Source organism: Hemitrygon akajei, unplaced genomic scaffold, assembly GCF_048418815.1.
Source record: "Hemitrygon akajei unplaced genomic scaffold, sHemAka1.3 Scf000096, whole genome shotgun sequence".
NCBI lineage: Eukaryota > Metazoa > Chordata > Chondrichthyes > Myliobatiformes > Dasyatidae > Hemitrygon > Hemitrygon akajei.
In genome coordinates, this window is record NW_027331982.1 from 345,486 (window position 1) to 372,580 (window position 27,095).

The 27,095-nt window shown below is 45.2% G+C and overlaps 1 protein-coding gene across 1 annotated transcript; it reads right to left on the reverse strand.

The window, feature by feature from the left end:
• Positions 1 to 2,449: 2,449 nt before the first annotated feature.
• Positions 2,450 to 27,095, reverse strand: LOC140722999 (uncharacterized). Its single transcript, XM_073037625.1, is given in 4 exon segments — positions 2,450 to 6,283; positions 10,188 to 10,196; positions 21,141 to 22,193; positions 27,065 to 27,095. Coding segments are annotated over 3 exon segments (2,484 nt in total). The 5' UTR covers positions 21,800 to 22,193; positions 27,065 to 27,095; the 3' UTR covers positions 2,450 to 4,467.

The following is a 27,095-nucleotide window of genomic DNA, read 5'->3' on the forward strand; positions in this document are numbered from 1 at the left end:
AGTTTTAATCATAGTCTTTAATGTAGCGTGGAATCTTTCCAACGCTCCTTGAGATTCCGGATGGTATGCAGAAGCTAAAATTTGTTTAACTCCCATCTGTGTCATCATTTGCTGAAATGCTCTGGATGTAAATGTACTCCCCTGATCCGATTGTATTTCCTTAGGTAGCCCCACTGTGGTAGAGAATTTAATGAGGTCCTTCACCACCGCAGGGGTCCTAATATTCCCCAGGGGCACAGCCTCTGGAAATCGTGTAGCGGCACACATCATGGTCATGATGTACTGCCGCCCATTCGCTGTTCTAGGCAAAGGCCCCACAAAATCCACAATGATTCGGGAGAAAGGCTCCTCAAAAGCGGGTATCGGTCTGAGAGGTGCCTTAGGGATTACCTGGTTCGGCTTTCCTACCACCTGACACGCATGGCACCTTTTACAATAATCAGCTATATCATTCCTCATTTTTGGTCAATAGAAATCTTTCATAACCCTATCCACTGTCTTCCTTACTCCCAAATGTCCACCTAGATGTCCCTTGTGAACTAAGTTCAAAATTTCATCCCGATACACCTTCGGTACTACTACCTGATGTTCTACCGCCCAGTCATCATCGACCAGCACCGTGGTCGGCCTCCACTTCCTCATCAACACTCCGTCCTTCAGGTTCTTTATCCAGCTCTGTCTCAGAAAGAACTGACTCTCTCAATGCCACAAGCTCCTCGTCACGTCCTTGCTCCTTTATAAATTATTTTCTTGCTAAGGGTAGGTCCACCTCCTCTCCTTTATTATCCTTCACCTCCCTATTCTCCGCTTTACCATCCCCTAACCCCTCTTGGTACAGGGTCGGTAAAAACGTCTCAGCCAAATCAACACAGGACTCATTTAAACTGTCCTCATTCTCAGCCGCCTTTCTCGACATGCTGCGAGTGATGCGCATGTGGGATAGATCTTAGAATCCAGGAGCGTGTCCTCAGACCTCACAGGCTTGCTTGTCAGTTTCATTGCTGAACACACGTCACCAGCTGCTAAATCATTACCAAGAAGGACGTCCACGCCGTCTCCCGGTAATTCTGACCGCACCCCTACTTCGACTGTCCAGATACCAGGTCACATTTTAAAATGATCCCATGCAAAGGCACAGCTTCTGTCCCTTTTCCTATACCTCTTAAAACTACCTCTCCAGTCTCAGGACCAAAATCTAGCACCTTACTTAGGATCAATGACTGATCAGCCCCAGTATCTCTCCAGATTCTCACTGGAACTGGGGTCACTCCTTCTTTCACAGACACCGTCCCTTCTGAAATAGATTTCTCACGCCCGTCTCGTACTCTATCTACCTTTGCCTTCCTCGTCGATTTGCCGATCGACTCAATACACCCTGTAGGGACTGCCGTTTTCCCTTTTCCTGTCTCCTTATTCGGAGCAAAGCACTTAGATGCAATATGACCAACCTTTCCACAATTATAACAGGTCAAGCCAGGAACTTTCCTGCCAGCCTGCTTGTCCTCCTCCTTACCTTTACCACTAGCTCCCGGCTTATTCTCGACCTTAGCCGGTGGACTTTCTTTACCGTCCCTACTGCCTTTCTGTTAATTATTTGAGGAAAACTTTGTCTTGTGGGTTAGGGCATATTCATCTGCGAACCTGGCAAATTCTGATATAGACTTATTCGTCTTCTCGTTCAGATACATCCTGATATTATCCAAAACACAACCTTTAAATTCCGCAATCAGAATTAACTCTCTGAAACGAGAGAAGTCCTCCTCCACCTTTTCTGCAGCACACCAGCGATCCAAGAGCACACCCTTTTCATAGGCAAACTCTGCATACGTCTGATTCCACAGTTTCTTTAAATCTCTGAACTTTTGTCTATACGCTTCAGGTACCAACTCATAGGCCCGAAGGATAGCCTCCTTTACTTGCTTATAATCCTCAGACTCGTCCATGGACAATGCCGCATATGCCCGTTGAACCTTACTTTTTAATGCACTTTGTAACAACGCCACCCACTGATCTCTGGGCCACTTCTGATTCACTGCCACCTTTTCAAAATGCAAGAAGTAACTATCAACATCTGTCTCCTCGAACGGAGGTACTAACCTAAACTCCCTACTAATATTAATCTCCTCTCTTGAGCCTTCCCCTCGGTCTTTTCCCTGTTGCTTTAACCTCTCCATGTCCAGCGCATGCTGCCTATCTCTCTCCTTTTCCCTTCCCTCCATCTCCCTTTCAGCCTTTTCCTTCTCCCTTTGTGCCTCCCAGGCAGCTCTTTCCCGCTCCCTTTGCGCCTCTAACTCCTTTAGCTGGAGCTCATTCTCCCTTTTCTTCTGTTCCGCATCCAACCTTAATTTTTCCAACTCTAACTGAACCACCCCAACAACTGGTTTCTTTACAGGGATAAGTTCCAATACCCCTGGCGTGAACACACCCTCGGATATATAATACAGGGCTATGGCCCTCTGTATCTCCTACTTTTTCATTGACGACTTCACCTCTGGGAGATTTAAACATTTCACAATATTCACCAAGTCCGTCTTTTTGGCACTCTCTAGCGCCTTCAAAGTCGAGTTTTCTATAAATTCATCTATATCCATCTTTGCTGGTTTCCCATCTGGTTACCCACGCAACCAGAACAAATAATGGACTTAAAGCCCGATTCACTGGCCCCCCAATTTGGTATCAAATCTCGAGACGAGGCCCCAATTTGTTACGTACCCGTAACTGGGTGTCTTACCAGCAAAGATAGAAGTATCCGTTGGAGTCTGGTACTATTATCAAAACAGTGTTTATTAGTAAAATATACAAATCAATATCAACAATGCAAATATACAGATAATACACGTTAGCAATACTAAACCTAAAAGTGTGGGTATAATAATAATCAATAATAAACAAGCTCTATCGATGTCCGGGGATAATGAATTGTCATATGTGAATATAAAGTTCAGTTCAGTTCATACGTACTGAGGTAGTTGTTGGTCGATGTGTTGTAATTGTTGGAGAGAGAGAGAGTGAGCAAACAGTGACAGCCAGTCAAAACTTCCTTTACAATCTTGATCAGTCGATGCGTTGTTGTGGCCATTCAGGTATGACCCCTCTGTCCTTTAGCTAGACCGTTCTTCTATGGTGGATTCGTCACCCAGGCAAGGGTGGACACACACACAAGGCCCCACCGGCCTCGCTATAAACACTATGAGTTAAAATTGACCGATCCTTCATTCGGTCTCCGATGCCCCACACTTTCTCGTGGGTTCCAACACTTAAGCAGCGCTCACTAGTGTGTCTCTTGGTGCGTCTGAGGGGTGTCTCCCCAGACCTCTCTTTTATCCCTACTCACTGGGTCTCAGGTGTCAATCAGTTTTGAATGGCTTAGCCCATCAAACCAGCCCACTCCGGCTGTCCACTGAGGAATTTTAATGAACAGAATAGTACCAAGTAAACAGCCCTCTCCGGAGCCATAAGTTTTACAGGAGTCATAATATGGTGGAACAACAAGTCTCTTCCTCCCTGGGTTATCTCTCCCTTATCTGAAGCAAATATTCCAGTCCAAGTATGTTTTAGTTCCATCTCTTTCTCTCTCATTAGCAGCCTGGCAAGAGTAACGGTTTGTAATTCTCCCAAGGGAGGGGGACATGGGCAACCCTGCACCCTTCTGCCCATCAGAGCTGTTCATCCTTCGTAACAATAGTAACTTAAACAAGATAAACAGAAGTTAACAGTATTATGTGTATATATGTGTGTAAATAAAACTCCGAAACTATTGAGCTCGGGGGAAACAAGGCTTGGAGTCTTGAGGTGGTAAAGTATGAATGTTCAGTTCAACCACAGAATAGGTGATGAGAGAGAGATTTGTAATCCAGGGTAAATGTCAAGAGAAGGCAATTATGTCGAATTCCACAGGTTCCATGGTCGTAAAACAAGAGAACAGTCACTGTAGATTTTATCTGTCATCTTTCCAAATTCACATACTAATTATCACCCAAAGTGACTTGTCACAAGGGGTATCGTCTTCAGATGAATTACCACACCACACCCAGGCAAGGGTTGACACATCAGTGGTCTTCACAGGATACCCCAAATCAGATCCACTCCTATAGCTCAAACAAGGTAACAACCACACATTTGATGTATGCTGAATTGATAATTAACCCACCCTTCTGGGCATAGGAGAATTCCAAACAGAGACCCTTGGCCACTAGTTCCCTGGTTTCGATCCTTCCATCTTTCCTCCTTCGTCTACGTCTGACTCTGAGTGTCTGTGTCCTCAGTTAAAACAAAACAAACTGCGAGCGATGTAAACAAGCTGCAAGTCAGACTGATTCACCTTCTTAATCTCTATCTCTCCCTCTCTCTCGAAATAACAGTCCACAGCAAACAAAACCTAGGGATTCATAACAACGGCCACTCCCCATTGTGAAATGACTGGTATGCCAGTAGTTGAGATGACAGAGTGAATCCTTACCCACATTCTCAGCAGGTGAACGGCTTCTCCCCAGTGTGAACTTGCTGATGTCTCTGTAGTGTGGAAGAGCGAATGTATCTCTTCCCACATTCTGAGCAAGTGAACAGCTTCTTCCCAGTGTGAATTTGTTGATGACTCCGTAGGTCAGATGACCGAGTGAATCTCTCCCCACAGACTGAGCAGGTGAATAGCTTCTCCCCAGTGTGAACTCGCTGATGACTCTGTAGGTTGGATGGATCAGTGAATCCCTTCCCACAGACTGAGCAGGTGAATGGCTTCTCCCCAGTGTGAACTCGCTGATGACTCTGCAGGTTGGATGGATCAGTGAATCTCTTCCCACAGACTGCGCAGGTGAATGGCTTCTCCCCAGTGTGAATTCGCTGATGACTCTGTAGGTTGGATGGATCAGTGAATCGCTTCCCACAGACTGAGCAGGTGAATAGCTTCTCCCCAGTGTGAACTCGCTGATCACTCTGTAGTTGGGATGACTGAGTGAATCCCTTCCCACATTCTGAGCAGATGAATGGCTTCTCCCCAGTGTGAACTCGCTGTTGTCTCTGTAGGGTGGATGAATGAGTGAATCTCTTCCCACAGACTGAGCAGGTGAACGGCCTCTCCCCAGTGTGAACTCGCTGATGACTCTGGAGTTGGGATGACTGAGTGAATCCCTTCCCACATTCTGAGCAGATGAACGGCTACTCCCCAGTATGAACTCGCTGGTGTCTCTGTAGGGTGGATGAATGAGTGAATCTCTTCCCACAGACTGAGCAGGTGAACGGCTTCTCCCCAGTGTGAACTCGCTGATGACTCTGTAGTTGGGATGACTGAGTAAATCTCTTCCCACATTCTGAACAGGTGAACGGCTTCTCCCCAGTGTGAACTCGCTGATGACTCTGAAGGTTGGATGAGTGAGTGAATCCCTTCCCACAGACTGAGCAGGTGAATAGCTTCTCCCCAGTGTGAACTCGCTGATGTCTCTGTAGGTTGCATGACAGAGTGAATCTCTTCCCACAGACTGAGCAGGTGAATGGCCTCTCCCCAGTGTGAACTCGCTGATGTCTCTGTAGCTGGGATGACTGAGTAAATCTCTTCCCACATTCTGAACAGGTGAACGGCTTCTCCCCAGTGTGAACTCGCTGATGACTCTGTAGGTTGGATGGATCAGTGAATCCCTTCCCACAGACTGAGCAGGTGAATGGCTTCTCCCCAGTGTGAACTCGCTGATGACTTTGTAGTTGGGATGACTGAGTGAATCCCTTCCCACATTCTGAGCAGATGAACGGCTTCTCCCCAGTGTGAACTCGCTGATGTCTCTGTAGGCTGGATAACTGAGCGAATCTGCTCCCACAGTCTGAGCAGCTGAATGGCCTCTCCCCAGTGTGAACTCGCAGATGACTCTGTACTTGGGATAACTCAGAGAATCTCTTCCCACAGACTGAGCAGGTGAACGGCTTCTGCCCAGTGTGAACTCGCTGGTGTCTCTGTAGGGTGGATGAATGAGTGAATCTCTTCCCACAGACTGAGCAGGTGAATGGCCTCTCCCCAGTGTGAACTCGCTGATGACACTGTAGTTGGGATGACTGAGTAAATCTCTTCCCACATTCTGAACAGGTGAACGGCTTCTCCCCAGTGTGAACTCGCTGATGACCCTGTAGGTTGGATGGATCAGTGAATCCCTTCCCACAGACTAAGCAGGTGAATGGCTTCTCCCCAGTGTGAACTCGCTGATGACTGTGTAGTTGGGATGACTGAGTAAATTCCTTCCCACATTCTGAGCAGATGAACGGCTTCTCCCCAGTGTGAACTCGCTTATGTCTCTGTAGGCTGGATAACTGAGTGAATCTCTTCCCACAGACCAAGCAGATGAACGGCTGCTCCTTTGTGCGAACTCGCTGGTGATGCATTAGGTCAGATGACTGAGTGAATCCTTTCCCAGAAATTCAACAGATGATCAGCCTCTGCCCAGTGTGGTGTGAACTGACTGGTGTGTCCACAGGTGGGAAGACCAACTGAATCCTTTCTCACACACAGAACAGGTGAATGGCCTTGCCCAGTGTGAACTTGCTGATGTACCTTCAGTTGAGATGACCGAGTGAATTATTTCCCACTGTCTGAGCAGGTGAAAGGCCTTTCTCCTGTGTAAAATGATGGGTTGCCAGTTGGTCAAATGACCGAGTGAATCCTTCCCCACAGTCTGAGCAGGAAGGATGGTCGATAGGATCCCTTGTTCCACTTCTTAAATATCTAGACAGAGACAACAAAACTGGTGTGCCGTGTTTGTGCTTCCTGGAGACAAATTCCTTCTCATTTTTAACCTGTAAAAAAATTTACAAAATCCATCAATGGGTTTAGGACAACATTTCAGATGAGATTACAAGGTTTGATCTGGTATCACACTGATACAGTGAGGTTCAACACAAGTTAGAAGAGATATCATCTCCTGACTGGGCAGAGTGCTGGTTTCTGGAATGACCATCAATTCCCTGATGCTCTTCCTGTCTCTATCAGAAAGGAGCATTTCTGCCATCTCCAATTTGAGCCTTAGTTTGAATCTCTCCATTGGTATTATTCCCCCCTCCTGCTGAACTGCATGGGTGCCTGGCCCCACAGTAACTGAAACAGTCTCACGCAAATAGTCTTTCTTGATGTGCATCTGGGATTTTCTTTTATGTATTATTAACTTAAAGTGCCACAGTTTTAACGCCATATAAAAAATTCCTGCTGAGATGATTGGTTGGTCCGCACAGCTGTTAAAAGGACTTAGAGTGAATTTTTGTATTATTGTCACAGTCATAGAAAATTACAACACAGAAACAGGCACTTTGGGCCATCTAGTCTGTGCTGAACTATTTAATCTGCCCACTCCCATACCCCTACCATCCAGGTACCTACACAAAATGTTGAAATCGAGCTTGCATGCACCGCTTGTGCTGGCTGCTCATTCCACACCCTGATGACTGTCTGTGTGAAGAAGTTGCCCCTCATGTTACCCTTAACATTTTACCTTTCACCCTTAACCCATGGCCTCTGGTTGTAGTTCCACCCAATCTCAGTGGAGAAAGCCAACTTGCATTTACACTATCTATGCCCCTCTATCACAATCAAATCTCCCGTCAATCTCCTACATTCCAAGGAATAAAGTTCATACCAAAGTGCAACAACTCACACTTGTCTGCATTAAATTCCATTTTCCATTTCTCAAACCATTTTCCATTTCTCAAACCAGTGTGGTCCAGATCACACTGCAAGTTTAAATGCTTTTTTGGCATTGACTAGATGGGCCAAAGAGCCTGTTTCTTTACTGAACTTCTCCGTGTTTCTATGGCAGAGAAGCTGGCCAAACTTGTTTGGAAGGGAAAGCGTAGGAGTGACAATTGAGCAGCAGTGGCTGGAGTTTCTGGAGCAATTCGGGAGCTGAGTGATTCCACAGAAGTGGAAGCATTAGAAAGACAGGAGGACACAACTGTGGCTAAAATGAGAAGCCAAAGCCAACATAAATGTCAAAGAGAGGGCAAACAAAAGAACAAAAACTATTCGGAAGCTTTGAGAAGCCAAAAGAAGACAAAAAAAAATTCAGATGAGCTCAGTGCGTGGAATCATGACTTGTAGTCATTAATGGGTCTCGGTAGCACCCAACAGTCTGAGGCATTTAGAGGAACAAAATATACGAGGCTTCAATTTCTCTTCAAAAGCAAGGTTCCCTGGACCAGTTACCTTTCAACTTTCATTTTGGCAGGCACATACAAACTCTGCATCCTCAAAAATTCACATCTGAAGGCTTCCCACTTACAGGTACTCCTTTGCCAGGAAACAACCTGTCCCAAACCACACTTGTCAGATCCTTTTTGATAACATCAAAATTGACCTTTCTGCAATTTAGAATCTCAACCCGTGGTCCAGACCTCTCTTTTTCCATATTTACTTTGAATCTCATGGCATTATGATCACTAATTTCTGTCACCACCCTGGATCATTTCCTAACAGCTTATTGCTCACTTCTATGTTGGGAAATCTACGTACTGATTAAGGGCACATTTGACAAACTTTACCCCATCTAGTCCTTTTACATTATGGGAGTTCCAGTCAATATATGTAAAGTTAAAATCACTTACTGAATCAACCTTTGTTTATTGACATGGCCTACAATCTACCTACAACTTTGTTCCTCTAAATCCCTCAGACTGTTGGGTGTAAACAAGTCCCAATAATGGCTACAATATCATAATTCCCTGTCCTGAGCTCATCGGGCTTTCCTACGATGCTTCTTGCATTGTGATATACACAGCTCAGCACTTTCATCGCACCATGCTCAACCATTTGATTGCTGACACTATCTGAGGTCTGAACAATATTTGACTGGTGTAAAGAAAACAAACTCTCCCTCATTGTCACAAAAACAAAGGAGCTGATTGTGGACTGCAGGAGGAATGGAGACTCTAACCCCTGTTGACATCAAAGGATCTGGGGCTGAGAGGGTGAACAGCTTTAAGATCCTCGGCATAAACATCACCAAGCATCTCACATGGTCTGTACATACCGGATGTGTTGTGAAAAGAGCACAGCAGCACCTCTTTCACCTCAAATAGTTGAAGAAGTTGGGAATGGGGCCCGAAATCCTGAGAACTTTCTACAGGGACACAATTGAGAGCATCCTGACTGGCTGCATCACTGCCTGGTATGGGAACTGTACTTCCCTTAATCTCAGGAACCTGCAGAGAGTGGTGCGGACAGCCCAGAGCATCTGTAGATGTGAACTTCCCACTATTCAGGACATTTACAGAGACAGGTGTGGAAAAAGGGCCCAAAAGATATTGGGGACCCAATTCACCACAACCACAAACTGTTCCTGCTGCTACCATCCAGTAAACAGTACCACAGCAAAAGGACCAACAAGCTCCAGGACATCATCTTTTACCAGGCCATCAGACTGATTAATTCATGCTAATACTTTATGTTATACTGACTGTTCTATGCACAAACTATTTATTATAAATTACTATAAATTACACATTGCACATTTAGATGGAGATGTAACGTAAAGACTTCTACTCCTCATGTATATGTATGTAAGAAAGTCAATTCAATTCAAATCACCCTCTCCACTATCTGTCCTGTCATTCTGGCTCCCATTCCCCCTACAAATCATTTTAACCACATCAGCACCCCCCTCCACCACACTTGCTCTCGCAGCCTTACCACGAGGATATTAGTCCCCTTCCTGTTCTGTTCCCCTAACTAATGAATCCCCTATCACTCCTTTGACTTCCCTCTGCCAGGTAATCCCCCCAATACTTTCTAAAGTGTTCCACCTGTTATTGTGTGGGATGGCCACAAGAGTGCTCTGCGATGGGTATGTAACCTCATTCCCCTTCCTGACTCTCACCCAGTTTCCTGTGTCCTGCACCTTGGGAGTAACTCACCTCTCTTCATGTCATATCTATCACCCCCTCCAACTCCTGGATGATCCGGAATTCATCCATTTCCAGTTCCAACTCCTTAAAGTGATGGGATACAAGCTGCAGCTGGATGCACATCTTGTAGGTGAGGACATCAGGGACACTGGAGGTCTCCCCACCTTCCCACCAATGTCCCCTCGAATTTGTAATGACAAGTGTGCACATAAATCATGTACCGTGTATTTTTTTTACCCAGTGACAACATGTGCACAGTGAATTTTATATAGAGAGGTATTCATTTTCACAGCTAGCAAATCACTGTTGATAAAAACTTTGATCTCCTCTGGGTTCGATCGAGTTCATCTGCACTCTCACACAACCTATGTAGCAGGCCTATAGTGGGTTATGAATGATTTTCTTGCCAGAGCTTTTGCACACTGTCCATATGTGACTTGATTGCTAAATGACGCTTTAAAAAGTCAGATTTCCAAATTTCACTCCACTTCTTCCCATTTGCAAATTCTCCAGCAACTTTTGCATCACCACAATACAGACAGGTAACAGCAGTTTCTGTATTGTACATAAATATTTCCCCTGAACCCTCTCCAGATGACGGACGGTGATGAACTCAGTGATGGTAATGCCAATGAATATGAAAGGAAGGGCAGTAGTCTGTCTCATTGGAGTCTGGCACATTTGTGATGTGAAAGCTACTTGTTGCCCAGGGCAAAGGTTTTTGATATTATCATGTACCCTGACAGAATGGGTCAAAACATGGACCTTTTCTAGTCCAGAACAAGAGGAGGCAGAACAAGCAACACACACACAAAATGCTGGATGAACTCAGCAGGCCGGGCAGCATCTATGGAAAAGAGTACTAATGCTGAGTTCCGCCGGCATTTTGTGTGTGTTGCTTGGATTTCCAGCATCTGCTGATTTCCTCTTTGTGATTGGAGGCAGAACAAAGGTAATTTTCTCTACTGCTGATGCAAAAGATTTTGTTCCCTTCCTCTGAGTTCCTAATCCTTGCATTTAGATAGCTGGAGCTCAGCTCTGTCTGAGAGATCCATCGGTTCCCATTCCCTCAGCAGCCGGAAGCTTCCCAGCGCCCGTGTACGGATCGTGGGGCTGAGAGAGAGGGAAGAGAGCAGGACTGTCCCGTGATTGTTGGCCACGGTGTTCAGATTTCACAGGAATCGTCCCGAAGTCGGTGTTTAATATAAAAACGGAGAGAATCGATCTTACCTGCACGCGACATTTTCAAGGCCTTCAGGGTACAGCGCGCATGCGTGATACTCGGGGGACATCATCAGCCTGACGCCTGCGCATTTCATCGGTGCTTTCGGGCCGGCGAAATTTTTAACGCACCGCATTATGGGTAATTAGGGTGCCATTAAACATTTGTTGCAAGCACCGGTTCATTGTCCATACCTCATTTTTTTTTTCCTGTGCATAGAAAAATCAGCAGCTGTTTTAACGCAGAAAGCGGCTCCCATAAACACCATACTCAATATCAACATGTATCTAATGCCAAAGTAAAATGCAGTTATAAAACACGGGAGATTCTGCAGTTGTTGGAAATACAGAGATGCACACACACAAGATGCTGGAGGAACTCTGCAGTTCAGGCAGCAACTAAGCAGAGGAGTACACCGTCTAGACATGCAGAAGGGGCTCGGCCTAAACCTTGTCTATTTATTCCTCTTCACATTTTCTGCCTCATCTGTTGATTTCCACTAGTGTTTTGCAGAAATTAACCCCTTTTTTTCCGGTCAACCAGTTTCCAAATGTTTCTGATCTTTTTTTTGTAGCCATATCCTGCTGGTCTGATTCCTCCTACTCCTCCTCCTCCTCCGCGTAAACTCTAGACCCCATCTCTCTTTGCAGCCCCAAAGCGCTGACTCAGGCTGGCAACTCTTCGGTTTCTGACTCTGCTCCATCGAAGATTCACTCGCTAGTCTGCTGTCAGACTTTAGAGGCGCATTGTGTTACGAGACCGCAGGTTTGCTTACTGTGGGTGTCGCTTGATGTGCCTGAATGAGGCGGGACTGAGACTCAGACTGCTTCGGACTGAGAAAGAGAGAGAGAGAGAGGGACAAACTGTTGAAGCTCTTCCATGCACAAAAGATTGGGTTGATTATCAGCACGCAATGTTTGAGTGTCACTTCGTATAATCCATATGTGTGGATTTGCTGGAGTATCCTGTGGTATCACTTTTGTTGGCCCTTACCTGGAATCGGGGTGTTCTGTGGTAACCACTTGAAGACGATATTCCTGTCACTGTCACCTGGTGATATTTCTAAGTGGATTTTGGAACTAATCGATGGATAAGATATTCAGCGACTGTTATTTCGTTTACCCAGCGCGGAATGTGTGTGGAATTCTTCGTAATTGCCTTCTCTCTACATGTTCGTGTGGATTTACAAATCTCTCCTCTCACTCACTTATTCCGTGGATTACTGAACTTTTCCACTTTACATCTGAAGACTTTAAGCATTGTTTCCCGAGCTTGATAGTTTGGGAGCTATATATACGCATAACACTGTTAACTTCAGTTTATTTCGTTTAATCTTTTATATCTGGAGCAGGTACTAATGAAGAGAGTGGTTTTAACATCGAAACCATTAGTGATCTGTTGCTGCTGGTATGTAACAATTGCAACAACCCAGCTGTCTGAGGCACAGTCCTTTGAAATAGGTGAAAATGACTCAAAACGTTGAAATGAGCGGGGAAGAAGGAGTTTAACCAACTTCGTCCGGAGCCCTGAAGAACGTCACAACCACAGTGAGCTCATCGTCTTATTCAGCCCGGAGAAAATCATGCAGGGAATTCATGCAGGTGTATAAGATGATGAGAGGCATTGGTCGTGTGGATAGTCAGAGGCTTTTCCGAGGGCAGAAACAGCTAACACGAGGGGGAATAGGTTTAAGCTGCTTGGAAGTAGGTACAGAGGAGATGTCAGAGCTAACTTTTTTAAGCAAAGAGTGGTGTGTGTGTGGAACACACTGCCCGCGACGGTGGTAGAGGCGGATACAATAGAGTCTTTTAAGAGACTCTTAGATAGGTACATGGAGCTTAGGAAAATAGGTGGCTATGCAGTCGGGTAATTCTAAGCATTTTCTAGAGTAGGTTACATGGTTGGCAACCTGTCATCTCAGGGAGAGTGAGAGGGGAACGGCACGGGTAGATTTTGATATACTGATATGGAACAGAAATATGGGCAGGGGCCAGATGGGCCGAGTGGCCTCCCTAGTTTGCATCGTGAGTGTGGTAGAGACAGTAAGTACCTGAGACACGGGACTTGATACAGAACTGATTTATCTTTCACAGATCCACAATATTAAACACCAGTCTAGTTTAAGGCTAACATCAGCAGAACAGACTCCTCCAATGCTCAGTGACCAGGGTTCAGTCCTGGGTGCGATGAGCAGCCGCAAGAACTGCAGAATCTGACAGTAACAGTCCCTCATGAACCTGCAGCTGCCTTCAGTCGCCGTGATGGTTAAACATTTAACACAGGACTCCGCCTCTCGCTCATGGACATGTAAGACACAGTCGATTTCTGTCCGCCATTAATCTCTCCCTTTTCAGACTTAAACTTTGAAATTTCAACTTTATTCAGTGGGATCTGTAGAGCAACGGTTATAATTAAGGCCCCCAGAGAAACAGAGGATTCAGGTGCTGCGTTATTTCCATTGGTGCGAAGCGATGTCAATTACTCATTACACCCAATAGTACAGGCGAAACAGCCGAGAGATCGTCTCCCCCGCTTCCTCGGCGGGATAAACCTCAAAGTAAATGTCCCGCTTTTTGATTTCTTTTCATTTCTTCCCGCTTCTGAAGCGTCCCCTGCGGCCGGAGTCTGATGTATCGCTGAGAGGTAGGAGGAGAACACTGGCCGAATCCCCGGGGACGGAGGAAATGAACCCAGCAGGGGAAGGAAGGGGGTGCATTTTATTGGAAAGTTGGAGTGGTGGCGAGCAGAGGGATTCACCACATTGGGGGTCAAACCGGCAGTCTATTGATCTACAAGTGGGGCCAATGGTCCGAGCAAAGTGGGGGGCGAATGGACCAGTCCAAGGACTTATTGAATGACAGGACGGTTTGGAGGGGCCGAGTGGTCTTCGTCTGTTCTGGTAGTCGGTCTGTTTAAAGACCCTTCCTGGGCCTGTAAGATGTCCCAGTGGGTGTTGTAGGGACCAATACTTGGAACCCAGTTGTTCCCAAACTGTGTCCACTATTTGGCTAAGAGACCAAATCCAACATTTCCAAATCAGTTATTGACACAAAATGCATCTTCATAGAAACCGTACAGCACAATTCAGGCACTTCAGCCCACAATTCTGTGCCGAACATGTCCTTAACTTAGAAATTACCTAGTGTTACCCATAGCCCTCTAGTTTTCTAAGGTCCATCTACCTGTCCAGGAGTCTCTTAAAACACCCTATCGGTTCAGCCTCCAACACCGCCCCCGGCAGCCCATTCCACACACTCACCACTCTCTGTGTAATAAACACTTTCCCTCTGATGTTAGTCATTTCAGCCCTGGGAAAAGCCTCTGACTATCCACACGATCAATTCCTCTCATCACCTTATACACCTCTATCTGGTCACCTCTCGTCCTCCATCGCTCCAAAGAGAAAAGGCCGAATTCACTCAACCTATTCTCATAATGCACACTCCCCAATCCAGGCAACATTCTTGTAAATCTCCTCTGCACCCTTTCAATGGTTTCCACATCTTTCCTGTATTGAGGCGACCAGAAATGAGCACAGTACTCCAAGTGGACTCTGAACAGGGTCCTATATAGCTGCAACATTACCTCTTGGCTCTTAAACTCAATCGCACGGTTGATGAAAGCCAATGCACCTTATGCCTTTTTAACTACACAGTCAACCTGCGTAACAGCTTTGAGAGTCCTACGGACTCGGACCCCAAGATCCCGCGGATCCTCTACACTGCCAAGAGTTTTACCATTAATACTATATTCTGCCATCATATTTGACCTAACAAAATGAATGACCTCACACTTATCAGTGTTGAACTCCATTTGTCACTTCTCAGTCCAGTTTTGCATCTTATCAATGTCCTGCTGTAACCCCTGACAGCCCTCCACACTATCAACAACACCCCCCCAAACTTTGTGTCATCAGCAAACTTACTATCCCATCCCTCCACTTCCTTATCCAGGTCATTTATAAAAATCACGAGGAGTAGAGGTCCCAGAACAGTTCCCTGAGGCACACCAGACATACAGACAGATATCCTTTATTGATCCCGAGGGAAATTGGGTTTTGTTACAGTCACACCAACCAATAATAGTGTAGAAATATAGCAATATAAAACCATAATTAAATAATAATAAATAAATTATTCCAAGTGGAATAACACTCCGAGGGAGGAGTTGTAAAGTTCGATGGCCACAGGCAGGAATGACTTCCTTTGACGCTCAGTGTTGCATCTCGGTGGAATGAGTCTCTGGCTGAATGCACTTCTGTGCCTAACCAGTACTTTATGGAGTGGATGGAAGTCATCCACTAGTCCACCAGTAATAGACCACTAGTCACCGACCTCCATGCAGAATATGACCCGACTACAACTATTCTTTGTCCTCGGTGTCAAGCCAGTTCTGGACCCACAAAGCAATGTCCTCTTGGATCCGTTGCCTCCTTACTTTCTCAATCGGCCTTGCATGGGGTACCTTGTTGAAGCTCATCTGAAAATCCAAGCAAACAACATCCACTGCCTCTGCTTTATCTATCTTGCCTGTTATTTCCTCAAATTATTGCAAGTGATTTGTCACACACGATTCCCTGCAAAGGAATTCTGCTGACTTTGTCCTACTTCATCATGCCTCCACAATTACAGTACCCAAAAAACTCACCCTTAATACACCCGAACATATTCCTGACCACTGAGATCAGACTAACTGTCCTATAATTTCACTGGACAACAATTTTGTTTTTTCAAAAGTGTTGCTTCCTCAGAATTTTTTTGTTTATGATAAACTGCTTGAAGATTAACACGAATATAATTTAAGACTACCTGTATCAGGCAGGAATTTGGAAAAACGACAAATTAACTTTTATTGAACATATTGTCTTTAATTGCATAATGGTGCTGCTGCTTTGCAATAGTGCAACCAAGTAAAAAATATTTTGTTAATGATTTTCATTCATACTCAGTGTCTGAGGCTTCTCGCTTAAGTGCCCAACACTAATTTGCAGCATTGCTGGATTCAGTTGCCCTGGTATCTTTTCTCCATGACCGCAGTGTCCTGGTGAAACCTTTCACCATGCTCGTCACTAACAGCACCAAGATTTGCAGGGAGGAAGTCCAAATGTGAATGCAGAAAATGAATCTTTAGTGACATATTGCATTTCATGGTTTTATATGCTTGAAGCATGGTTTCAACCAGCTGCATGAAGCTTGGTGCTCTGTTGATGCCGAGAAAAATTTCAACAACTTCCTTGAATGCCTTCCATGTCGTTTTCTCCAGTCCCACTAGAAATTCTTCAAATTGCCTGTCATTGATGACCTGTTTGATTTGTAGACCAATAACAATGCTTTCCTTAACCTTGGCATCAGTTATTTTGGGAAAAATCTTTCATAGATTTTTTTTCCTCTGCCTGGTAATAGCAAATTCCATCCTTACAGTCCTGAACCCAATAATTATTACTGAAACCTGTCCTGCCTTGCAGCAGCCGCGCCGGCTAAGTATGCCCAAGCATGCCTGAACAAGATAGGAAACTTTCCAGCTTACATTCCTGGCAACATTTTAATTGACCTGAATTATGAATTGAAATAATAAACATAAGTGATTTCAAAAAATGGCGCGTGATAGGGAAATTCCATGGTGATTTTCATGATCAGTAGCCCAAAATTCATAAGATACACCTAAAGGTTTTCAGGAAGCAAAACCTTTGTTGTCCATTGTTTTTTTTCTTCTGCCTCCTTCTCTTCTTAAAGAGTGGAGTGACATTGGCAAGTTTCTAGTCCGCCAGAACCATTCCAACATCTAGTGATTTCTGATAGATCATTACTCATCACTTGAAGAGAAAACTAAGGGGGAACTTCTTCATTCAGAGGCGGGGAGAGTGTGCACCGAGCTGCCAGAGCAAGTGGCAGGGACGATTGTAATCTTTAAGAGAAATTTGCTTAGGTCACTGGATGAGAAGGATATGGAGGTCTATGGTCCAGGTGGAAGTTGTTGGAACTCGGTAGATTAATGTTTTGGCACGGACTAGTTTGGCTGAAAGGGGTTTGCCTGTGTTGTAGTGTTCTTTGACTCTAATGCCTTCACAATCTCTTCAGCTACCTCTTTCTGAACCCTGGGGTGTACACCTTCTGGTCCAGGAGTCTTATCTACCTTCAGGCCTTTCAGCTTCAAAAACACCTTCTCTCCTTGGTAAAAGCATGTATCCTCACTTCTGTCCCAGATACTGCTGAATGTTTGGCATTTATGCAATAAATTTAATGACACAATTGTAGTGGGTGACTTCAATCTGCAGGAGAATGGGGAAAGTCAGATTTGTGTCCGATCGCAAGAGATGGAATGTGTACAAAATGGCTTTTTAAAGCAGCTGATGGTTGAGAATATGCAGGGAACTGCTATCTTAGTTTTGTGTTTTTTAATAACCCAGATCTTATTAGGGAGGATAATGTAAAGGAACCATTAGAAGGCAGTGATCTTAATTTGATTGAATTCCCACTGCAACTTGTGAGGGAGAAGCATAGGTCACATGCGGAGTATGGCAATGGAATAAAGTGTATTACAGAGGCATGAGAGAGGTGATTCCCCAGGTGGCTGACGTCTCTGAGAATAGTTCATAACGTACAGAATAGATATGTCCGGCAGAAGTAGTTCTCAAACAGCAGGGCTAGACTACCACGGCTGACAAAGGAAGTTAAGGACTGTATAAAAGCCAAGGAAAGTGCATATAATGTAGCAAAAGTGAGTGGGAAGTTAGATAATTGGGTTTCTTTTAAAATCCAGCAACAGGCAACTGAAAAAAAAAGCAAATTATAGTCCAGTTAGCCTAACCTCAGTGGCTGGGAAAGCATTTGAGTCTAATATAACAGTTGAGGTTTTGGGGTACTAGGAGACTAGTGATATAATAAGTCAAAGCCAGCATAGCTTCTGTACAGGGAAACCTTGCCTGACAAGTCTGTTACAGATCTTTGAGGAAGTCATAAGGAGGATGGACAAATGAGAGGCAGTGGATATCATTTACTTGGATTTTCAGAAAGCATCTGATAAGGTGTCACACATGAGACTGCTTGACAGGATAAAAGTCAGAGGAAATACTAGCATGGACAGAGGAATGGCTAACAGCCAAGAGGCAGCGAGTGGGAATAAAAGGGGCCTTCTTTGGTTGGCTAGCAGTGACTAGTGGTCTACAGGGGTCAGTATTCGGACTGCTACTTTTCAAATAGTTTGTCAATGAGTTGGATAATGGAACTGATGGCTTTGTGGCAAGGTTTGCGGATGATACAAAGATTGGTGGAGGTGTTGGTAGTGCTGAGGAAGTAATCCGATTGCAGCAGGACATGGAAAAATTTCAAGAACGGGCAAAAAAGTGGCAGATGGAATACAATACTGGGAAATGTACGATAATGCATTTTGGCAAAAGGATCAATAGTGAACTATTATCTGATTGGGGAAAAGGTTCATACAACAGAAGTACTGAAGGAAATATGAATCCTCGGGCAAGACTCCCAGAAGGTTAATTTACAGGTTGAGCCTGTGTAAAGAAGGCAAATGCAATGCTGGCATTTATTTAAAGTGAAGTAGAATCTATGAGCAAGGAGATGATGCTAATATTTTATAAGACACTACTTAGGCCGCACTGAGAGTATTTGGGATGCATATCTCAGAAAAGGTGTGTTGTCGTTGGAGAGAGTCCAGAGGGTGTTCAAGAAGATGATTCCGGTAATAAAGGGGTTAAGATATGAGAAGCGTTTTCCAGCCTTGGGCCTGTACTCCTGCACTGACCTGTGTTTAATAAATGTGGGGGTAGGGTGTAAAATCTCACTGAATCCCACCGAATGTGGAAAGGTCTGGATAGTGTGGATGAGGAGAGGACTTTTCGTATGGTCGGGGTAGCCATAACGGAGGGCACAGCCTCCAAACTGAGGAGTGACCTTGCAGAGTAGTTAAGGAGGATTTTATTTAGTCAGAGAACGGTGAATCTGTGGAATTCTCTGACACAGACGGCGGTGGGGGACAAGTCTGTGGGTATATTTTGGGCAGAAGCTAATAGTTTGCTGATCAGTCAGGGCACTACAGGATATGCCGAGGAGGCAGGTGAGTGAGAACCAGGATCAGCCATGATAGAACGGCGGAGCAGACTTGATGGGGCTGAATGGCCTAATTCTGCTCCTATGTCTGATAGTCTTATACTGCGAGTGTCTGACACAGTGAAGATTGACACAAAATACTTATTACATTCGGCCGCGATTTCTTTGCTCTGTTACTAACTCGTCAGCATCATCTTCCAGCGGTACAGTATCAACTCTTGCCTCTCCTTTACTCTTTATGTATGTGAACAACTTTTGATACTTGATATTATTGGCTCACTTACCTTAATTTTTCATCTTTTCTCTCCAGTGTTTTTTTTTTAGTTGTCTCCTGTTGGTTATGTAAATACTTTCCAATCCTCTCACTTCCCACTGTTTTCTTGCTATATTATATGACCCAGCTTTTGCTCTTATCAAAAACAGGAGAGAATCTGTGGATGCTGGAAGTCCAAGCAACACATACACAAAATGCTGGAGGAACCTAGAAGGCCATTAATAATATTACAGGATAAACAAGCAGGAACAACTCCCTCAATAGATAAAACCATTCCCAACACACACGTTCCTCGACCAGTGGTGCACCTCACCACAGGTATTGTTGTGTCATCAGTCAGACAAACAAAAGATTTTCTCCATCAATCAGCTTCCAAATGTTGCTACTCTGCCATTCGTTGCCACGCCCCGCTACTGATTTCCTTCTCCTCATCGTACTTTCTTACCCCGACCATCGTCCAGAGCCCCAAACTCTGCTCTGTGCGGACCCGCCTCTGGTTTCTGACCCTGCTTTGTTGAACATCCAACAAATGGTTTCCCATTCTGTTTTCAGTCTTTAGAGAACAGTGGTGTTTTCAACAACCCTTTAGAAGCAGGGAAAATGACCCATAATGTGGAAATGAGTCATGATTGAGGAGGTTAACTACCAAAGTCATTCTTCCTCAGCCCAGAGATTTGAATGGTGAAGAACATCTCAGACAGAACTGCAGTCAGCTCAACTTCTTCAGTCTGCAGAGAATTCAATGGAAACCTCTTCACCCACAGAGTGGTGACTGTTTGGAACCCATCACCACAGGGACAGTGAGAGGGGAACAACAGGGGAGGATTTAAAAGGACTGTCTTGGAACAGAATCACTGGCCGGGTCCAGCTGGCCTGAGTTGACTCTCTACTGTGCACTAGGCGTATTATAAATTCACTAAGTACTGGAGACAGAGTTTAAAATAGAACTGATTTATTTGTCTCAGATGCAGAATATTAAACTCCAGTCCCATTAAAGGTGAATGTGCAGCAGAAGAAACTCCTCCCATGCCCAGTGACCAGGGTGCAGAACTGGGTGTGGTGAGCAGCAGCAATAATTGCAGAGTTCAGCACCGACAGTCACTCTAGAAATTGCATTCAGCAATGGGGATTGACAAATATCCAGCATGCAGCTCATTGAAACTTCCTCCCCAGTGTGAACCCCGTAGTGTGTCAGAAGGTTTGATTACTGAGTGAATCCTTCCCCACATTCACAGCAGGTGAACAGTCACTCCCCGTGTGAACTCAATGACAGACATTTGGTGGAGATCGCTGAGAGAATCTCTTCTCAAAGTCTGAGCAAGTGAATGGCCTCTACCCAGTGTGAACTCGCTGGTGTCTCTGTAGATGAGATAACTGTGTGAATCCCTTCCCACATTCACCGCAGGTGAACGGCCTCTCCCCAGTGTGAACTGACTGATGTGCCAGTAGTTTGGATGACTGAGTGAATCCTTTCCCACATTCACTGCAGGTGAACGGCCTCTCCCCAGTGTGAAGTGACTGGTGTGCCAATAGGGTGGATGACCGTGTGAATCCCTTTCCACAGACTGAGCAGGTGAATGGCCTCTCCCCAGTGTGAACTGACTGGTGTCTCTGTAGGGTGGATGACTGACTGAATCTCTTCCCACAGTTTGAGCAAGTGAACGGCCTTTCCCCAGTGTGAAATCGCTGGTGTGCCAGCATATCAGATGACTGAGTGAATCCCTTCCCACAGATTGAGCAGGTGAACGGCCTCTCCCCAGTGTGAACTCTCTGGTGTCTTTGTAGTGTGGCTGACTGACTGAAACCCTTCCCACAGTCTGAGCAGATGAACGGCTTCTCCCCAGTGTGAACTCGTTGGTGACTCTGTAGGTTGGATAACTGAGTGAATCCCTTCCCACAGACTGAGCAGGTGAACAGCCTCTCCCCACTGTGAACTCGCTGGTGTTTTTGAAGATCAGATGACCAAGAGAATCCCTTCCCACAGTCTGAGCAGGTGAATGGCTTCTCCCCGGTGTGAACTCGCTGGTGTGCCAGTAGGTGAGATGACCGAGTGAATCCCTTCCCACATTCACCGCAGGTAAACGGCCTCTCCCCAGTGTGAACAGACTGGTGTGCCAGTAGTTCGGATGACTGAGTGAACCCTTTCCCACATTCTGAGCAGGTGAACAGTCGCTCCCCGGTGTGAACTGACTGGTGTCTCATTAGGTGAGATGACAACATGAATCCCTTCCCACAGTCTGAGCACGTGAACGGCCTCTCCCCAGTGTGAACTCGCTGATGTACCTTCAGTTGGGATGACTGAGTGAATCCCTTCCCACAGTCTGAGCAGGTGAACGGCCGCTCCCCGGTGTGAACTCGCTGGTGAGCCATTAGGTCAGATGACCGAGTGAATCCTTCTCCACAAATTCAGCAGATGACCTGCCAGAGTGATCTGACTGGTGTGTCCACAGGTGGGATGACCGACTGAATCCCTTCTCACACACAGAACAGGTGAATGGCCTTGCCCAGTGTGATCTTGCTGATGTACCTTCAGTTGAGATGACCGAGTGAATCCATTCCCACTGTCTGAGCAGGTGAACGGCCTCTCCCCTGTGTAAAATGACGGACGTGCCAGTTGGTCAGATGACCGAGTGAATCCCTCCCCACAGTCCGAGCAGGAAGGATGGTTGATTGAATCCCTTGCTCCTTAAATATCTAGACAGAGACAGCACAACTGGTGTGGTGTGTTTGAATTCCCATAGACAAATTCCTTGTCGTTTTCAACCTGTAAAAAGATTTAAAAATCCATCAGTGGGTGTAGGACACCATTTCAGATGAGATCACTGAGTTGTCAAGCTGTGAACTGACATCACACTGTCACAGTGAACTTCAACACAAGTTGGAGAGAGAAATCACCTTCTAACTGGGCACAGTGCTGGTATCTGGAATGATACGTTGGTTCATGAAGGCCAATATGTCAAAATCTTTCTTTCTGTCCCTATCGAACTGTGACACCACTTTCAGTGAATTATTGACCTGTATTCCCAGATTCCTTTCTTCTACAGCACTCCTCAGTGCCCGACCAGTCACTGTTTAAGACCTAGTTCCTACCAAAATGCAACACCCCACACTTGTCTCCATTAAATTCCATTTTGCATTTCTTAACCCATTTTTCCAGCTGATCCAGATCGCACTGCAAGGCATGACAGTCCTCCTCGCTGTTCATTACACCCCAATTTTGGTGTCATCCAAAAATTTGCTGATCCAGTTAACCACACTATCATCCAGATTACTGATATAGATGACAAACAACAACAGATCCAGCACTGATCCCTGTGGCAACCACTAGACACAGGCCTCCAGTCAGAGAGGCAACCATCTGCTACCACACTCTGGTTTCTCCCAAAGACAGTGTCTCATCTGATTTACTGTCTAATCTTGAATGCTGAATGACTTAACCAAACTCCCATATGAGACTTTGTCAACTGCCTTGATAACGTCCATGTAGACAACACCTGCTGCCTTGCCTTCATCAACTTTCCTGATAACTTCCTCGAGAGACTCTATAAGATTGGTTAGACATGACCTACCATGCACAAAGCCATGCTGTTTATACTTAATCAGTCCACATCGATCCAAATCCTTATATATCCGGTTCCTGCTCATACGTTCCAATAACTTTCCCACTACTGATGTCAAGCTCACCAACATATAATTTCCTAGTTTATTTTTTGAGCCTTTCTTACACAGCGGAACAACACTGGCTGTCCTCCAGTCCGTCACCTGTCACTAAGGGTGATATCAATATCTGTGCTTGGGCCCCGAAAATTTCTGCACCTGTCCTCCGCAGGGTCCAAGCCCTGTCAGGCCCTGGGGATTTATCCACGCTAATTTGCCTTAAGACAGCCAACACCTCCACCTCTGTCATCTCACATTCTACAGGGGTTGTATTGAGAGCATCCGGAGCAGCTGCATCACTGCCTGGTTCGGAAATTGCACCATCTCGGATCGCAAGACCCTGCAGCGGATAGTGAGGTCAGCTGAGAAGATCATCGGGGTCTCTCTTCCCGCCATCACGGACATTTACTCTACACGCTGCATCCGAAAAGGAAACAGCATTATGAAGGACCCCATGCACCCGTCATAAAATCTCTTCTCCCTCCTGCCATCTGGGAAAAGGCTCCGAAGCATTCGGGCTCTCATGACCAGACAATGTAACTGTTTCTTCCCCCAAGCTATCCGACTCCTCAATACCCAGAGCCTGGACTGACACCTTGCCCTACTGTCCTGTTTATTACTTATTGTAATGCCAGTACTGTTTTGTGCACTTTGTGCAGTCCAGTGTAAGTCTGTAGTCTAGTGTAGCTTTCTCTGTGTTTTTTATATTACGTAGTTCAGTCTAGTTTTTTGTTCTGTGTCATGTAAACCATGGTTCTGAAAAACGTTGTCTCATTTTTACTGTGCACTGTACCAGCAGTTATGGTCAAAATGACAATAAAAGTTGACTTGACTTGACTTTAATAATAATAATAATAAAAATAATCTCCCCATCTATTTTGTCTCCTCATATGGATTACCATTCTGATCTTGCAGAGGATTAATTTTTTCCCATGTAATCTTTTTGCTCTTAACATATCTGCAGAATCCCTGAGGATTCTCCTTCACCTTGTCTGCTGGGGCAACCTCATGCCTTCTTTCATCAGTGTTCACTTGAATTTCCTGTATCTCATAAGTACCCCATTTGTTCCTATCTGCCTGTACCTGGTATGCACCTCCTTTTTATTGATCTGGGAGAGGAAAGCCAAAGGGGTGATAGATCTGCATGGTGGGAGGTGGGGGTAGAGGGGTTAATCGAAAGTTGCAGGGGGAATGGGAGCCTGAATAACAGAATAGATAGTGGAGGGATTGTGGAGACAGATGTTGTTCAGGCCTCAGACAAAGTCAGGAATGAAAAAGTTGAACATGGTGCAGTGAATATGCTGAGCCCTGTATATTTCAATACAAGGAGCAGCGTAGGAAAGGTGGATGTGTTCAGGGCATGGATCAACACCTGGAATCAACACTAGGATCTGGCAACTGTGGATTGGGACAGGCTGCTTTATGGCAAAGGTGTGCTTGGTAAATGGGAGGCCTTCAAAGCGAAATTTTGAAAGTACAAAGTGGGTATGTGTGTGTCAGAATAAAAGGTAAAGACAGAAACTGTAGGGAACCTTGGATTTCTAGAGATAGTTTAAGAGTGAAACGATTGCAAGGCACAAAGTTGGTCCTCTGGAAGACCGGAATGGCAATCCACGTGTGGAGCGAAAGCAGATGGTGGATATCTTAAATATTTTTCCATCTCTATTTACTCAGGAGATGGACAAAGGGTCTATGGGAGTGTGGAAAAGTGGCATTTAAATCGTGGACCCTGTACAGATTAAAGAGGAGAAGTTACTTCACTGTTCAAAATAGAAGATAGAAATCTACAGCATATTCCAGGCCATTCAGACTAAAATGTTGTGCCAACCATGTAACCTACTCTAGTAACAGCCTAGAATTTCCCTAGCACACAGCCCTCTGTTTTTCTAAGCTCCATGTACCTATCTAAGAGGCTGTTAAAAGACCCCATTGTATCTGTCTGGACCACCACAGCTGGCAGTGCATTCCACACACGCACCACTCTCTGTGTAAAAATCTTACCCCTGACATCCCTCAGTATCTATTTCCAAGCACCTTAAAACTATGCCCCCTTCGTGTTAACCATTTCAACCCTGGGAAAAAACCGCTGGCCACCCACACGCTCAATACCCCTCATCATTTTATACACCTAAAAATGTCTCTAAATATAAACAAGGAAATTATACATTGCACGATTCAGTACATTTACACAGACAGGTGTGTAAAAAGGGCCCAAAGAATATCGGGGACAAATAGGCCCAATTCACCAGAACCACAAACTGTTCCTGCTGCTACCATCCAGGAAAGGGTACCACAGCAAAAGGAGCAACAGACTCCAGGACATCATCTTCTACCAGGCCATCAGACTGATTAATTCATGCTGATACAATTGCATTTCAATGTTATATTGACTGTCCTATGTGCAAACTATCTATATAAATTACACATTGCACATTCAGATGGAGATGTAACGTAAATATTTCTACTCCTCATGTTTATGAAGTATGTATCTAATAAAGTCAATTCAATTCACCCTTTCCACTATCTGTTCTGTCATTCTGGCTCCCATTCCCCCTACAAATTATTTTAACCACATCACCCCCTCCCCTGTTCACAACCACTAGCAAGCCTTACCACTAGGATATTCGTCCCCTCTTGTTCTGTTCCTCTAACTAACGAATCCCCTATCAGCCTTTTGACTTTCCTCTGCCAGGTAATTCCCCCCAACAGCTTCTAAAGTGGTCCACCTGTTGTTGTGGGGGATGGCCACAAGAGTACTCTGCGATGCCTACTTAACCTCATTCCCCTTCCTGATTCTCACCCAGTTTCATGTGTCCTGCACCTTGGGAGTAACTCACCTCTCTTCATGTCATATCTATCACCCCCTCCAACTGCTGGATGATCTGGAATTCACCCATTTCAAGCAGCTCATTGAAGTGCAGGGTTACAAGCTGCAGCTGGATGCACATCTTGTAGGTGAGGGCATCAGGGATACTGGAGGTCTCCCCTCCTTCCCTCCAATACCTCTCTAATTTGTAATAATCTCCCCTCTAATTTATCATAACCAGTGTGAAGATAAATCTTGTACTGTGTATTTTTTACCCAGTGACAAGATGTGCACAGTGAATTTTATATAGAGAGGTATTCATTTTCACAGCTAGCAAATCACTGTCAATAGGAACTTTGATCTCCTCTGGGTTTGATCGAGTTCATCTGCACACTCACACAACCTATGTAGCAGGCCTGTAACAGGAAATGGAGGATTTTCTCACCAAAGCTTTTGCACATTGTCCATATGTGGTTTCCTTGCTAAATTACACTTTAAAAAGTCAGATTTCCAAATATCACTCCACTTCTTCCCACTTGCAAATTCTCCAGCAACTCTTGCATCACCAAAATGCAAACAGGCATCCCCAGTTTCTGTACTCTACATAAATATTTCCTCTGAACCCTCCCCCAATGACTGACGGTGGTGAACTCAGTGAATGAAATCCTAATGAACATGAAGGGAAGTGCAGTAGTCTGTCTCACTGGAGTCTGGCACATTTGTGATGTGAAAGCTGCTTGTTGTCCAGGGCAAAGGAGTTTGATATCATTACGTACCCAGAGAGAATGGGTCAAAACATGTTCTCACCGGTAGAAAAGTCCAGAGCAAGAGGAGGTAGAGGAAGCAACACACACAAAATACTGGAGGAGCTTAGCAGGCTAGGCAGCATCTACGGAAAAGAGTACTAATGCCGATTTTCTCAACTGCTGATGTAAAAGACCCGATTTTGTTCCCTTTCTCCGAGTTCCTAATCCTTGCATTTAGATAGCTGGAGCTCAGCTCTGTCTGAGAGATCCATCGGTTCCCATTCCCTCATCAGCCGGAAGCTCCCCGGGGCCCGTGCACGGATCGTGGGGCTGAGAGAGAGGGAAGAGAGCAGGACTGTCCCGGGTTTGCTGGCCACGGTGACCGGAGTCGGTGTTTAAGATAAAAACACAGAGAAACGCTCTTACCAGCAGCCGACATTTTCAAGGCCTTCAGTGT